The following is a 16,671-nucleotide window of genomic DNA, read 5'->3' as shown; positions in this document are numbered from 1 at the left end:
ACTTCACCAAATGTTCCGGTAACTTCTGTCTGAAATGAATGCATTGCTCCTAACAGTGGCCACATAACTGGACAATAGTTATCACAATTTTAAAATAGAAACTGTCAAAAAAAGACCCAACTGTGCTGACATTACCATTCATTTTTGCCTCCATTATTCACTCAGATAAATTATGTCATTTAAAGTCATTTGTATGTAGGCCTCTGTGCCCAAGATTAGAAAGAAGCTCTTCGGTAGAAGTTGAAGGAATGTAATCATTTTAAAGTCTTCAAACTCAGGTTCTTGACCCCTCATGAACCCACCTGTTATACCTGTGACAAAAGGTGTTTCCTTTGAGAATCTATTTTTATTCATATTGATTTCTCTTGTTATTTTCTCAAGACTCTGTGGTAAGTCACCAGCTGTATTTCCAGAGGACTAAGGAGAAGAGGAGTCCCACAAATCAGAGGAGGCATTTATGTCCAAAGCAGGCACAGGGAGCAATGCGGCCTTGGGCAGAGAGGCGGAAGCTTCAGCTGTTCCTACTGCTCTCCTGAAATGCAGTCCTGGATCACTGGCCAGAGCTGTTCTGTGGGTTGGGGAGGGACAAACTCTCCAGTTAATTTGTCTTTAAGACCTTCTTCCAGGAATTCTGAACCTGGTCTTACCTGATGGATTGGAGAATTTGTTCCTCTGCAGAAAGCCCAGTGAGGAGCTAGAAGATACCTGTGTTTCTCCTGATTTTCTTGGATCTGAAGACATCAGCCACAGACTCAAAGGTCTTCCTGATAAGGGTAAGTATTTGTTCTTATCTGGAATGTACTAGACAGTCCAGTCCAGTAGACCCCCAGGACCCCCATGTGACTGCTCCTCTGCTATTGGGCCCCTGGGCTCAAGAAGCCTCCAGCATTATAGCCCACCGTCGCAAAAGCCTTTGGTGGCTCCCTACCATACCTCCATGGGTGACCCAGGATGAGTTCTGTAGGGCTCAGCAGGCCAGTTAGAAGCCACCTGGAGAAATGTTTGATCTTTAAAGCAGACGCCAGGTGGTGTTTAGGGTAGGCAAGTTAGAAATGGGCTGTGACCCAGACAAGGGCACTTACTAACACAGCCCTCTGGGGCAAGTTGGGGAAAGTGCAAGGCCAAGGAGAAGAAACTGGGTTCCATAGAGTGACAAAAAACTAGGGCTCAGGCCCAGATTTCCTATACCACAGAGCCTAACCCAGGAGGGAAATAATTTATGAGGCAACTTCAATGGTTTTAAATCGAACAAATTTATTTAGCACCTACAGAATGCCAGCATTTCACAATAATAATATCCAAGAGTCAGATCTGCCAGTGGTGTCAGGATGCCCCTGGATGAGGAAAAGGGCAGTGTGTAACCAGAACCGGAAGCTAGGCTCTGTCGGTCTGTCTGTGACCCCTGCTCTACAGTGACAGCTGTTTCTGACCATGGCACTGGAGGGACGGGCAGGGAGGCCTGAATGTGGTCTTGGTGGGCTTCCCTTTCCTTCTCTTTGTGGTACAGGGCACCTTACATTGTTTGCTTTTGCATAGTGCTGCTGACATCCTGTGGGGTCAGTCTTTTTGGACTGTGCTGAGGGTGGGTCACTGAAAAAGGGTTGGACAGCGAGCATCAGAGCTGGGCTCTAAGTCAGTTCTAGGATTGCATGCAAGTACACTAACTACGGGTATGAATTACGGATGAAGATGGGAGGAGCCATCACTTGGCAGCTGGTCCATCTGTTTTTGCCTCACCTATTTTTGATACTCCTGACCTTGCTCCCCATTCCCTGGAGGCTGAGTCAACACCTCTAAGTTGTTTTTCTCCTCCTCCTTAATGTTAGCCTGTTGCTTTTCATCATCAGCTGCTGACCCTGAGTCACATTTCCGGGCAGAAGGTGGACAGCCAGTGGCTCTGGGGGAGTCCTCTCTGCAGGAAGAAGCCCTCACTGCTCTGTGCCCGGTGGCTCTATCTTCGCTGGTGGGACTCCCGGAGCTTGGTTCTTGGCCTCAAGCATCACAGCAGCAGAAGGCTGCAGGCCTAGACTCTTTGTTGCTGGCTGTGGCTGGGGTCTTAAACTGACCTCAGTCTAACAGAAGGACTGGCAAACGACAACTCTTGAGCCAAATCTGGCCCTCCACCTGTTCCTGTAAATAAAGTTCCATTGGGATGCGGCCACTCCCCACTTATTTACATATTGCCCGTGGCTGCTCTCGCGCTCTAAGGTCAGTGTTGAATAGTTACTCTAGAGACCATCTGGCTGGCAAAACTTAAGATACGTATTATCTAGACCTTTCCAGAAACAGTTTGCTCACTGCTGGTTTAGAATTATAAGAGACTATATTTTTATTTACTTAAGTTGCAGCAGAATATTGTATTTCGGAGTCCTGGAATATCCAAGATGTTTGGGGAAAGATCTAAGCTTTCATTTACTGGGGTGGAAAAAAGGAGGTTTCAGTGCAAGTCTGATGATTGGTATTAGCTGCCTGGAGGGCCTTGGGAGAAGGATTCTGAGGCTGTGTCTGGGCTGGTTGTGGGCACCTCCAGAGAGGTGCAAATGGGCCGGGAATAACACAGGCATGGAGCACCGTGCTGGGAAATGAGCACGAAACACACACTCTCCTTCCCCCAAAGGTAAGCAGCAACCAGGGGCAGCTCAGAATTATCCCCGAAACCAGCACTTGGCGTTGCTGAGGTTGGAACTGTAAATGGAGCCCTTACAGGAGAGAGGTGAGGTGTGAACACCATTTGCACTGTGACAGGAGCAGGCAGCAGGCAGGAAGGGCAGGTCGGCTGGAAGCTCCAGCTCCAATGGAAGGTGCCTGTGCACTCGGGCAAGGCTAGCACTGCAGCAGTGTCCATGAAGGCAGCATTAAGTTTAGAGCAACTGAAATGCTGGTTAAAATGTGACAAATTATTTAAAAATGAAAAAGACTTGGTGACAATGCATACTTACTGGAAAAAGTATAAAATATGGCTCCTATCATTTTAACAGATCTATATACATTTATAGCTCTTAGATTGCGGTTTTTAAAACTGAAGGACCCTAAGACGACCTACCCATTGTGTCCACATCCTATGGTTCTGTTACTCTAATGAACAATTCCTCCTCAGTGATCCAAACAAATCCAGGTGGCAGAGTGGTTTTCTGCAGCCCCTCACTCATTACAGTGAATATGTTGTTGAGAGGTAAATACAAAATCTAGTGTTTGGAACTTAACTCATATTTTAAATGCACCAACAGTCTGCTACTCATGCAAAATCCTTATAAAGCATATGAGCCACTTCAGCGTAAATCCAGACTTCAGATGTTGCAAGGCACCGGAGTGAGGTCTGAATGTAGTCTGAGTTATGTGTATAGCTGTCTGTCAAGCTGGCTTTTTTCACTATATGCAGTTCTTGGGAAATCTTAGGCTCCCTGTTCTCTGGTAATGCAAGTCTATCTGAAAAACACAGTAAGTCCTACATGATGTTATTGTGTGCTAATTTCTCATACAAGTCACTTAGTATCTTTCCCACATTCAACATTTTGGCTTTAATTGTTCTTCCTTCACAGCATAAAAAATTGCCAAATCAGCTCTAACTAGGTTTTCTTTTTGTTTCAAATAATTGTATAAAGCATTTACATTGTATAAAGACACTAAACCATATCTCAAATGGAGCTGAGTATTCAAAAAATATACTTTACGACTTAAATTTGTTGAGAATTTATTTGTATAACAATGCCAATACTTGACCACCTAGTCCCTAGAATGAGTGGCCCGGCAAACAGCTAACATCCTGTGAAGCAGGTAACATCTGTGAAACGGAGGAGGCGGAGCCTGTGTGCCTGAGAAAGCCAGAGTCAAGGGCATTCAGATATAGAATTCCTCTGTGTCACTGTCCCCGGGTACAGCTGGTGCTGGGGGTGGAGGGATGTCTCTGCCAGTCGGCTCGTTATTGGAAGAATCACCAGGGAGCTTGGAGGAGGACTCTGAGAGTGAGGCAGCACCAGAGGCTGGGGGAGCAGCACCTGCTGTCACTAAGGAGCTGGAAAGCCCTTTGGTAAAGCGATGGAGGGAAGCCCCGGAGCTCTCCATGGTCACCCTGCTACTGGTGGGAAGTGGTCCTTCTCTGGAACCTCTGTGCTTGGAACAGTGGCTGCCACATCTTTTGGATGGGATGGGTGTTTCCAAGGTGCTGCAGAATCTACTGGGTGCAGAATACGCAGAGACCACAGACAGGTCCGAGGAGGACAGCCGCAGGCCTGTGTCCACATCTGTCTCCTGGGATCCCTCTAAGTCATCAATGGAGAGAAGGTGGCTGGGTCTGCAGGTCGACGTCCAGTGCCCTGGGGCACCAGTGTTTGAAAAGCACTGTGGTACAGACGAGAAGGCCAGGGAGGGGTCTTCTGTGGGCAGACAAAACAAGGACTTGCTTCTCTGGAAAGACCAGGGAAGGCTGGGGGTGCTGCTGGCTTGTCGGGCAAATTCCTGCTGGTGCCCAGCAGGCAGGACCGTCTGGCTGGGCCCCTCGTGTGGACTGTCCAGTAGGCGCTGCTGGCTGCTTCCAGGTGTGCGGCTCGGTGAGGTGGAGCTTGGGGACGGTATGGACTGAGGTTCCTGCTCCGAGGAGTGGTAAGCTCTTCTGGGTTTAGGAAACTTCTTGTGCACCCTTTGTGCCTGTAGAGGGAAGAGGGCATATCCGGCTAGTCACCTGGGAAGCGGATTTATTGTTAAACACATCATCAAACACACTTTCTCATAATTGTAAACTTATCAAACACACTCTCTCATAATTGCAAACTTTCAGCAATGTTGTAGCAATAAGTTTTATTCTTTTTTTTATTTTATTTTTTTTGTATTTTTCTGAAGTGAGAAGCAGGGAGGCAGAGAGACAGACTCCCACATGTGCCCAACTGGGATCCACCCAGCAAGCCCATCAGGGGGTGATGCTCTGCCCATTGGGAGTGTTGCTCTGTTGCAACTGAAGCCATTCTAGCACCTGAGGCAGAGGCCATGGAGCCATCCTCAGCGCCCGGTCAACTTTGCTCCAATGGAACCTTGGCTGCAGGAGGGGGAGAGAGAGAGAGAAAGGAGAGGGGGAAGGGGAGAGAAGCAGATGGGCACTTCTCCTGTGTGCCCTGGGCAGGACTCAAACCTGGGATATCCACATGCTGGGCGGATGCTCTACCACTGAGCAAACCAGCCAGGGCCAATAAATTTTATTCTTTAAATTCTAAAACAAAGACAGAGGTAGCAGAGCTTGGAGTGATACCAATCAGGACTTAGAAAGAGACCCAGCAACTTGTCACAATAGTGAAGAACACTTCAAGTAAGGCCTGGCAGAGAGGAGATAAGAATTAACATTAAATACAAAAAGAATGTTTGAAGGCTCTTTCCCTCTGACCACAGCACCACTCTTTGGGAATGTTACTGACAAGAGGAGGTAAGCAGTCAGGATGGGGTTTGCACAGACAATCCCAGATCAGATCAACATAAGACTTGATTCCAGCAAGAGTATGATCACCAGAACACACCCAAGGGCTGGCCCATGGCTCAGGGTACTAAATCTTCAATGAGTGAGGGGCTAGCAGGAGATGAACAGTTTTCACTTGCTCCTAGGAACCATGACTATTTTGCCTTTCAGACACTGCACAGGAAAGGGAGTTGTGACTACAAACTAATCCCTCAAATGCCCATAGGGCACGCGTGGCCAACAGTTTTTGCCCCCGGGCCAGTTTAGAAAGAAAACTTTTTTCACGAGCCGGATGAAATATTAAAATTAAAAAATGTTAAATACAAAAACGATTCATTTAAGTAAACAAAATTTTATTATGTAATTTGTTTATGAATAAATGTAAGTAATTTAGTAGAGCAAATTAACAAAAAAACTAATGTGATGTGTTGAGGCACTTTGCATCACCTATTAATTTTTTAATGTCTGGCTCTATACTTGTAGAGCTATTCTTAACACAACCTCCAAATGTAAATCATTCAATCTTGATCTTGTACTTTTATTTAGATTCATTAAAGAAAAAGTTTGTTCACAAATATAAGTTGAGCTGAAGATTACTAAATATTCCTTGGCAAGTTTTTTTAAATTTCCATATTTTCCATTATTCAATTGCTTATAAAAATTGCACAGACGACTAGAAAAGTTGTAAATCTTTATAATGGAATTTTTTTTAAAAAATAGAGAAGTATCACAAATCCATTCAACCAATTATTGGAAGTTAACCCTATATTAGTCACACGGAATTCTTTTCTGCGTATCACTATTGTTACATCCTGGCGAGATAGGCCGCAGCAGACCAAAAGGGAATTTTATACGTTTTATTGCAGACCTGCACAGGGACTGCAGGCAACCCACACAGGGGAACACTGCAGCCCCCCAAACCTTGTACACTCTTGGCAGCCCCAGCATGTCAGTACTCCTTGAATCTAACATTCCCCCATCTCTTTTGGACATAAATCAAATCCTTGATTCTTCATCAGTGGGGAGAATGGTGTAAGGCTGGGGCTCATGAGAATTTTCTATTTTAGCTGTAGCTATAAGCTAATTGGATCAAGGGTCTTCCCTAGTATGTGCTGGCATGCTGATAGTGTGCCCTTAGTACTACAAGCTTTACGGACTAATTTCTTTCTGCCTTGTATTTTTCTTCTCTGTATTAACTTCTTACAACTTGCACAAACCTTCTGCAACTTACACAAACCTTCTACAACTTACACAAACCTTCTGCAACTTACACAAACCTTCTGCAACTTACACAAACCTTCTGCAACTTACATAAACCTTCAACTTTTATGCACTTTCTTATCCAGGAATAACTGGCCTTCATAACAACTTGCTTTTCCTTTTCTTTTCAAAAGTACCTCTACACCTTATACCTTCTATTATCAAAACCATACAATTCCTTTCTAATTTATCAGAATTCTTAATTCCCAAAAACCTTAACCTTCAGCAAAGACTAAGTTAGTACTAAGTAATCCTCTTTTAAAGATTGCTTTTTGGAGGTGTCCTTTTCATAAGTAGCCTATTGGACACATGACCAATATTCACAGATTATTCTATAGTGGTAGCTATGAGCACATACATAACTTTTCATTTACCTTATAGCTTCTCTCTCAGCTAAGGGACTTACACTCCCTTTCTGTATGACTCATAGCAGTGCATGCATCAAACCTTAAGATGACTTACTTGGCTTTCCTTTACCTTAGTTTCCCTCCCTCCCCAAAGTGTCCATACGTGGACCAGTTAACTTCTGGTTTGTGGCTGAAGCAGGGCATGCGGTCCTTCTCAGGGTCAGCTTACAAGGGTTGGCAGGGTCAGTCTTCGCTGTCCACAAAGGTGTTTCTGCTGGGACTGCAAGCTTCAGCCGGCTGCGGTGGACCCAGGCGGGTATGCCTTCTGCCTTGGCAGTAGTGGGAGTTGTCAGGATCATGGTGTCTGGACCCGTCTAGGTGGGAGTCAGTCCTTGGGTGGTGTACTTCTAGAAGTGCCTCTTGGACAGTCTTTGAACAGTTTGCTGAGTAACCTTCTCATGTCCCTCTTTTCACAGCACAGACGTGTCCCTTGATGGGGCCAGGAAGCCTGGCAGGCTTCAGTTCAATGACCTTTCTTTCCACTCTGGAGCAGGGCCTTGATGAAAGCTATGAAGCCCCTTAGGGCGCTGGAGCCAAAAGTTGGTATTTCCTGACTTCTTTTGGGCCTTATTTGCCTTTTCTGTTACTTCCTTGGTCATTATAGACCTTAAAAGCCATGCTCAGAAGATCTCACTGAGGGGCTTGACTAAGAGAGCAAAACTGGGAATACAACAACAGATAACCTCTAGCTTACTGCACTGTTATCTTTTGCCAGACTAAGCAGTGGCTCAGCCCTTGAGCTGGTGCCCAAGGAGGAGGGGCAAGTGCCTGAAACTGTGAAGGGAGCCTGCCACTTCTCCTGCAGCCAGCTGCAGCCTGGCTGCCTTTTCTTTCTCTACTTCTGCTGCTATACTGGCTGCATACTGACCATGCCACCTGCCTGCAGGTGGGTGCTGGTGATAGTACGCTAGACTCTCTATGTTATCTATGGGTCTAGCAATCCTTGGTTTGGCCAGTCTGCTCTTAAGTTGGCCATTCTAGTAGCAGACAAACAAACCAAATATGCACACAAAACAAACAAAATTTCTAAACCAAAACCAAAGGGAGAAGGCAGCGTCCTGCATTCCCCGACTGGGTGAGGAGAAATCAGGTGGTGTCCCGCCTGCTCCACTACACCCTTTTCTAACCAGAGCTCTGTTTCCAAATATTCAAAGAGGAAGCTTATTTACCAAAAGCTTCCTTACCAAACAGTCTCAAGACTCCAAATGTTTCGAATCAGCCAAATTCAGTTTCCAAACGGCAACTGCCAGAGGCTGGCCAGCTACCAACGTCTGCTGCAGCCCACTCTGTGAGGAGGGGTCTTACATGGCCAATCTCGCTGGGGGCCTCCATCTGTTACATCCCAGCGAGATAGACTACAGCAGACCCAAAGTGAATTTTATAAGTTTTATTGCAGACCTGCACAGGGACTGCAGGCAACCCACACAGGGGAACACTGCAGCCCCCCAAACCTTGTACACTCTTGGCAGCCCCAGCATGTCAGTACTCCTTGAATCTAACAACTATCTTCTTAAATATCTCGATTTCCAATAATCAAAGACGCTTTTGCTTCTGAGTAGCTGAGATTTTAACTTTCATTGTTGTACAATGATTAGATATCGTAGTTTATGTATAACGATTTAAAAGTACCACTTATTTCATTTCCACAGTGCGTTGTGCGGAGAATATTAAAAATTTAATCGCAGGCCTCATAAACTCATTATGCGGGCCGGATGTGGCCATGCCTGCCATAGGCTATAGACAAGCAGTTGTAACCCTACAGCCTCATCCCTGTCTTTCCGTTCTCCCCACCCTCCTGCAACTCAGCAGGAACCCATTTCTGGTGCACATAACTGGAAACCTCTGTTCCACCAGGGTCTGCTCCTCTCAGATTCTTCCTCTGGCCGAGCTCAAAGCCCAAGCCTATAGGGCAACTTCACAATGCAAAGTTTCAATTAAATAATAGATTTGGGGATCGTGGGTCTGGCTCTATTTCATATGGGATAATAGATCTGATTTATGAATCCCTGAGATATGAAAAGGGTCCGACTGAGGTTTCCTATAAGGGATATTTCCTGGCACTTGGAAGGCAGAGACACTAGCCCTTCCCTGGACAACAAACACTCCTGCCTCCCTATTCAGGACGAACTTGGTTTTCCCACAGCCACTTGGGAAATGTAGTTCAATGTAATATAACTTTATTGAGTACTTATTACAGGTAAAAGAGAGGAAACCACAATGAGGAGTACTCTGTCCACATAAAACTTATATTTCATTGAAAGGACAGAGAACAAGAAGAAGTAACCCCAGACAAGAGACTGTGATGACAGTCCCAATGACAGGGCTGTGAGGGAGAGACCACACCCACCAAAGGGAGCAGAGGGGTCTGCAGTGGAGGTGGCCACACAGGTGAGCCTTCGAGATGGACAGCTGTCCTGTTAGCAGTGACGTGGCTGGAGAGAGAGCCCAGCACAGAGGCTGAGTGGACAGCAAGGGACTTGCGGGGGCAGCAAGCAGTTTGGCTTGGTTAGAGTGTGCAGGGGCATGAAAAGCCAGAACGGAAAGTCAAGTTGGCAATGGAGTCTGGTGCTTAAGAAGTCCACATACTTATTCTTCTGCTGGGGTTGTATAAGTCTTAATTATATTTCTTCTATCTGACTACTCCTTTTATTGATTTCTAAGACCCTATTTGCTAATGTCAGATATCTCTTAATCCTATAAACAAACTAATTGACTCCTTTTTAAGCAACAGGAGGGGAGACAGTGAGACATTCCTGCATGTGCCCTGACTGAGATCCACTCAGCAACCCCCTCATCTGGGGCTGATCGATGCTTAAATCAACCAAACTATCCTCAGTGCCTGAGGCTGATGCTTGGACCAATTGAGCCACTGGCTGTGAAAGGGGAAGAGAGTGAGAAGGGGGAGAGGGAGGGGAAGAGAAGCAGATGGTCACTTCTTTTGTGTGCCCTGACCGGGAATTGAACCAGGACGTCCATATGCCAGGCTGACGCTCTATCCACTGAGCCAACTGGCCAGGTCCAATGGATTCATTCTTTCAATCAACATTAACTGTGGGCTGTTTAAGCAGAGTTTCTCAACTGCTATGTTGAAGCTTTGAATGGGTTATGCCGAGATAGTAATCTTTTTAACTAGAAGCCTCTTGTACCACATAAATATCATTATCATTTTCTATGTGCTCTTTTTTTGTGCGTGTGTATTTTTCTGAAGTTGGAAATGGGGAGGCAGTCAGACAGACTCCCGCATGCGCCCGACTGGGATCCACCCAGCATGCCCACCAGGGGGCGATGCTCTGCCCATCTGGGGTGCTGTTGCAACCAGAGCCATTCTAGCACCTGCGGCAGAGGCCATGGAGCCATCCTCAGTGCCCGGGCCAACTTTGCTCCAATGGAGCCTTGGCTGCGGGAGGGGAAGAGAGAGACAGAGAGGAAGGAGAGAGGAAGGGGTGGAGAAGCAGATGGGCGCTTCTCCTGTGTGCCCTGGCTGGGAATCGAACCCGGGACTCCTGCACGCCAGGCCGACGCTCTACCACTGAGCCAACTGGCCAGGGCTCTATGTGCTCTTCGATGTGAACAAGGTCCAGAGGGCCAGGCACAGGTAATTTTGAGCAAGACATGGTCTTAGCCCCCAACAATGAACACCACATGTTTATGGATGCCATGATGATAGAGGAGAAGCAGCATTTCGGGCATGTCGGGCACAAAGGAGGGACTGGTAGGTTTACAGAGGAGCAAGGCAGCATGGGGTAGGGTGGGAAAGCTGGCTTCGGAGAGTGCTGCGCAGGTGAAATCTCAGAAGTGGAAGAGGTGTTTGCCAGCAGGGGGCAGAGGGCGCAGCACGGAAGGCCTTGCAGGCACAGAAGCAGCCGGAGCAGAGGCTGGAGGCATGAACGAGGAGGTGAGCCCCTGAGAGGTACGAGGAGTCTTGTTTTTGCTGGCCCTGAATCCCACCCAAACAAAGCACCTGCGCTTTAAACCCTGAAGGTGGAGAGCAAGACGGTGGCATAGCCAGAGTCGCAGGGAAGACTGAAGGGGACAGGATTAAGGGAGGGGTGAGATTAGTGCTGGGAGGACTGTATACAATACCACGGTAGTCTTCCACTTCTAACCAGATGAGGCACATGTTATGTTGCTTTCATGAGTTTCCTCTCAGTCATCGATTCAGATACTCATGACTCCCATGCTTCTCTGTGCAGCCTTCCTCACCCTCTCCTTAACCCTCAGTCTCTCCAGTCAGGGTCTGTGTGTTTGTCCCCAGGACCTGCTGCTCCTGTTCCCGTCCTGCAGGCTCCTGTTCCCGTCCTGCAGGCTCCTGTTCCCGTCCTGCAGGCTCCTGTTCCCGTCCTGCAGGCTCTGCACAGTGAATTGAAATCCCACAACCTTTGGAAAAGCCGCGATTAAGGAGACTCGTGATGGTCTGATTTGAAGACTAGGATGCACAGGCTTTTAGTACAGGCTGTGACTGGGTAAGGTGTGGTTCTTCTCAGGATCAAGAGGCCATTCTCCTCAGGATGCTTCAGTTTTAAGCAGCTCCAGGTTTATTGTCCATGGGAGACCTAGCTGAATATGGCATAGAAAGTTTCGAGCTGAGATGGTTCTTCCTGTGGTGTGATCCTCTCAGCAGGGCTTGCTGCTCTGTGGTCATGTCCCCTAGCCTCCCAACCAAGCCCTCAGACCCTGCCCTGCTTGGCCCTGTGCTTACCTGCCCTGCCCTGTCCTGCCCTGTACTGCCCTGTCCTGCCCTGTACTGCCCTGTCCTGTACTGCCCTGCCCTGTACTGCCCTGTCCTGTACTGCCCTGCCCTGTACTGCCCTGTCCTGTACTGCCCTGCCCTGTACTGCCCTGTCCTGTACTGCCCTGCCCTGTACTGCCCTGTCCTGCCCTGTCCTGCCCTGCCCTGTCCTGCCCTGTCCTGCCCTGTACTGCCCTGCCCTGTACTGCCCTGTACTGCCCTGCCCTGCCCTGTCCTGCCCTGTACTGTCCTGCCCTGTCCTGCACTGCCCTGTACTGCCCTGTCCTGCCCTGCCCTGTCCTGCACTGCCCTGTACTGCCCTGTCCTGTACTGCCCTGCCCTGTACTGCCCTGCCCTGCCCTGTACTGCCCTGTCCTGCCCTGCCCTGTACTGCCCTGCCCTGCCCTGTACTGCCCTGCCCTGTACTGCCCTGCCCTGCCCTGTACTGCCCTGCCCTGTACTGCCCTGTACTGTACTGCCCTGTCCTGCCCTGTACTGCCCTGCCCTGTACTGCCCTGTCCTGCCCTGCCCTGCCCTGTACTGCCCTGCCCTGTACTGCCCTGCCCTGTACTGCCCTGTCCTGCCCTGCCCTGCCCTGCCCTGCCCTGTACTGCCCTGCCCTGTCCTGCCCTGCCCTGCCCTGCCCTGCCCTGTACTGCCCTGCCCTGCCCTGCCCTGTACTGCCCTGCCCTGTACTGCCCTGCCCTGTACTGCCCTGTCCTGTACTGCCCTGCCCTGTACTGCCCTGCCCTGCCCTGCCCTGCCCTGTACTGCCCTGCCCTGTACTGCCCTGTCCTGCCCTGCCCTGCCCTGTCCTGTACTGCCCTGCCCTGTACTGCCCTGTCCTGTACTGCCCTGCCCTGTACTGCCCTGCCCTGCCCTGCCCTGTACTGCCCTGCCCTGTACTGCCCTGTCCTGCCCTGCCCTGCCCTGTCCTGTACTACCCTGCCCTGTACTGCCCTGCCCTGTACTGCCCTGTCCTGCCCTGCCCTGCCCTGTCCTGTACTGCCCTGCCCTGTCCTGCCCTGCCCTGCCCTGTCCTGTACTACCCTGCCCTGTACTGCCCTGTCCTGTACTGCCCTGTCCTGCCCTGTACTGCCCTGCCCTGTACTGCCCTGCCCTGTCCTGTACTGCCCTGCCCTGTCCTGCCCTGTACTGTCCTGCCCTACCCTGTCCTGCCCTGTCCTGTACTGCCCTGCCCTGTACTGCCCTGCCCTGCCCTGTACTCCCCTGTCCTGCCCTGCCCTGTACTGTCCCACCCTGGTTAACAATCTCTCTGCAAGGCTCTCTGCTCCCAGGGAGAGTCTGCTCAGTGGTTCCCAGCGCAGTGCCCAGCACATAACAGGAGCGTAAGCATAAATGAAGAGTCACACCTTTGGGGCAAGTCAGCTTAACCTGAGACAGCCCCCCAGGTGTGCCTGAGAGGTGTCACAGCTGGGCGGCTGCTAGGGAGACAAAGCAATCCTTTGAGTTTGGCTAAATAAAAGTGAAAAATGTCATGAGGCTCTTTAAGAGAAGGAAATTCCAGGGACAATGTTTAGTAGTTAAAATGTCTTATTTTCCCCAATGTCCTGGGTACCCCTGTGTTACTTTCTTTTTTTAAATTTTTTATTTTTTATTTTTTTGGTATTTTTTTGAAGTGAGAAGCAGGGGGCGCAGAGAGACAAGACTCCCGCATGTTCCCGACCAGGATCCACCCGACATGTCCACTAGGGCAACCAGAGCCATTCTAGTGCCTGAGGCGAAGGCCATGGAGCCATCCTCAGCTCCTGGGCCAACTTTTGCTCCAATAGAGCCTTGGATGCAGGAGGGGAAGAGAGAGATAGAAAGAAGGGAGAGGGGAAGGGTGGAGAAGCAAATGGGCGCTTCTCCTGTGTGCCCTTGGCCGGGAATCAAACCTGGGACTTCCATACACTGGGCCAATGCTCTACCACTGAGCCAACTGGCCAGGGCCGCCCCTGCATCATTTTCTGACTTGGTGTGTGTCCGCCAGCCTACCGAGACTTCAGTCCTACCTGGGGTGCATGGCCTTGGTGGGCAGCGGCTCAGCCTGGCTCTGTCTGGAAAAGGGAGTCTCTGTGGGGACCGCTGTAGGAGAAGCAGAAGCCCAACCTCCCATGCGAGGGACTGCTAAGGGACATCAAGTCTTCCCACTGTGAGGGAGCAAGTGGTGTGACGTGACTTTAAACCAGGAACCGCCTGAGGATGACTACTCTGTGGCTTTGCAGCCTTTCACCACTGTGCTCTGTCTTATTTTCACCACCTCAGGAGTCCCGATAAACCCTAGCTCGGATTCTTTGAAGAGAGGTGGCACCGGTGCCTTCACCACAGCGGGATTCCAGCAGGAACTGCACAGCCAGTGATAACTGCTTGGAGCCTGGAGCAGGGAGCTGGAGAGGGTGGCTAGGGAGACTCCTGCCCCAGCTCCCAGCCTGGGCCCAGGGTAAGGTGTGATGCTCCTGCAGCAGGGCTGGGTTTATTCCCCAGTCCTGCCTCGAGGCAGAACAACTTGCATGTGCAAAGGATGGAGCTTCTTTCTGGGCCCTTTGCCTGGAGGTGCCTGTTTCCAGCATCTGTCTGCTTGTCTGTGACTTGACCAGGAACACTAACTAGATGCTGAGAATGCGTCCTGGTAGCTGTTTCAGGAAACTCCTCCCCTGTGGACCTTTCCAGAGTGAAACTACACTGTGTGCCCCCTCCCATGGGAGCCTCCCTGCTCCCCTGGCTTCCAGCTGTCTGGGGCAGCCCTCCAGAGCTGATCCAAGGGACAGCAGCAATGCACCTTGGAGTGGCTTCCTTTCCTCTCCTGAAGCAATGCAGGCTAGCTGACTCACTGGAATCCAGTAGTTCCCTTCTTGGCTATTTATGGAACTTTCTCTAAGGAACAGCTAGCATTACATAAATATATCCACTTAAGGCAACCAGCCAGGGAGATCTGGTTATGTCCCTGAAACCACTCCCCCCTCAAAAAAACCGAAAAAACAACAACCCCAAAACAAAACTGAAATGCAGTAACAGACCCTTGGACTTCTCACTCAACTTCAGGCATAAGCGGTTTGCAGCTGGGGATGTAAAGAGGTCTAAGGTAAAGCACCTTTGTCAAGGATCTGGGTGTCAACGGGCTCATCCCCTGGCACATGGATAGAACCCTTACGGAAGGTGACTCTGTCCTTGTCCCTGTACCCTTGGCAGGGTGTCACAGGTCATTCATGGTGTCTCACGGGTGGTTCAGGGAGTTCTCTCTTAACTTCATACCTTCCCTTTTTGAGAAAGATCATTTCCTCTTAGTCTAGACAACTACCATAATGACATCATCTGCTGTGCAAAGAACCAGGAATGGGCCTTTTAAGCTAGGGACTAATCAAAATAAGGGACAGTCTAAAGGAAATTGGGCAATGGGTTCACATAAGAAATTAGATTTTTTGCCTGACCAAGTGGTGGTGCAGTGGATAGTGTTGAACTGGGATGCAGAGGACCCAGGTTCAAAAGCCAAGGTCACCGGTTTGAGCATGGGCTCAGCTGGTTTGAGCGCAGGCTCACCAGTTTGAGCGCAAGGTCGCTGGTTTGAGTGTAGGATTATAGACATGACTCCATGGTTGCTGGCTTGAAGCCCAAGATCACTGGCTTGAGCAAAGGGTTACTTGCTTCACTGTAGCCCGCTGGTCAAGGCAAATATGAGAAAGCAGTCAATGAATGAGGTGCTGCACCAAAGAATTGATGCTCTTCATCTCTCTCCCTTCCTGTCTGTCTGTCCCTGTCTGTCCCTCTCTCTGTCTCTCTCTCTGTCTCTGTCACACACAAAAAAATTAGATTTTTGTTTTCATGAAAAACATCACATTTACCTTGTCTTTTCACTGTCTTCTTTGTAGTTTTCATATACCTACAAAGAATATTACCCACAGGCAAAGCCTACATTGTCTTTAAAACCATTCCTAAAAATTTTAATTAAAAAGTAGTAGATGTATAACATTTTATTAGTTTTAGGTGAACAAAATAATGATTTGATATTTGTATATACTGTGAAATGATCATCACAGTAAGTCTAGTTAACCCTTTACCATATATAATTAAAATATTTTCTTATGAGAATTTTTAATCTACTTAGCAACTTTAATATACAACACAGTATTAGTTATAGTCACCATGCTATACATTACATACTCAGGACTTATTTTATAAAGGGAAGTTTGTACGTTTTGACCACTTTCAACCCCCACCCCTGGCAATCACCAATCCGTTCTTTATATCTATGAGTTAGGATTTTTTTTCTTTTTTCTTTTTTAAGTGAGAGGAGGGGGGAGAGAGAGACTCCTGCATATACCCTGACTGTGATCCACCCAGCAACCCTTGTCTAGGGCTGATGCTCTAATCAACTGAGGTATCTTCAGCACCTGAGGCCAAAGCTTGGACCAACCAAGCCACTGGCTGCGAGAAGGAAGAGAGAGAGAAAGGGGAGAGTGGAGGAGAAGCAGATGGTCACTTCTCGTATGTGTCCGATTGGGACTCAAACCTGGGATGTCTGCATGCTGGGCTGACACTCTATCAACTGAACCAACTGGCCAGGGACTTTTTAAAAAAATTTTACATATAAGTGAGCTCATGCACTCAAGTTCCATCCATGTTGTCAAAATGGCAGGATCTCCTTTTTATAGCTGAATAAAATACCACTGTACATATATATGCCACATTTCTTTATCCATTCATCCATTTATGAACTAATGCTGAAATGAACATGAAAGGGACAAATATCTTTTTGAACTAGTGTTTTTGTTTCCTTTGGATAAATACCCAGATGTGTAATGGTTGGATAATATGGTAGTTCTTTTTTTAACTTT

The 16,671-nt window shown here is 48.5% G+C and overlaps 1 protein-coding gene and 1 long non-coding RNA gene across 3 annotated transcripts in view; both read right to left on the bottom strand.

Moving 5' to 3' along the window:
- Window positions 1-2,214: 2,214 nt before the first annotated feature.
- The window catches only part of FAM124A (family with sequence similarity 124 member A), a 73,597-nt gene continuing 59,140 nt past the window's right edge, over window positions 2,215-16,671 (bottom strand). For both annotated transcript variants that reach the window (XM_066380931.1, XM_066380933.1), the window contains one exon: window positions 2,215-4,644. In XM_066380931.1, the coding sequence (XP_066237028.1) occupies window positions 3,838-4,644 (807 nt within the window). In that variant the 3' untranslated portion in view covers window positions 2,215-3,837. The remainder of the gene's footprint in view (window positions 4,645-16,671) is intronic.
- LOC136404421 (uncharacterized) lies at window positions 7,240-8,552 on the bottom strand. The gene is made up of 3 exons (XR_010751245.1): window positions 8,292-8,552; window positions 7,500-7,753; window positions 7,240-7,421 (listed from the first exon to the last, which is right to left on the bottom strand). It is a non-coding gene; the product is annotated as an uncharacterized lncRNA (long non-coding RNA).

Source organism: Saccopteryx leptura, chromosome 4, assembly GCF_036850995.1.
Source record: "Saccopteryx leptura isolate mSacLep1 chromosome 4, mSacLep1_pri_phased_curated, whole genome shotgun sequence".
In the NCBI taxonomy this organism is placed as follows: domain Eukaryota; kingdom Metazoa; phylum Chordata; class Mammalia; order Chiroptera; family Emballonuridae; genus Saccopteryx; species Saccopteryx leptura.
The sequence above is the reverse complement of the archived record's forward strand: the minus strand, read 5'-3'. Positions and strand labels throughout refer to the sequence as shown.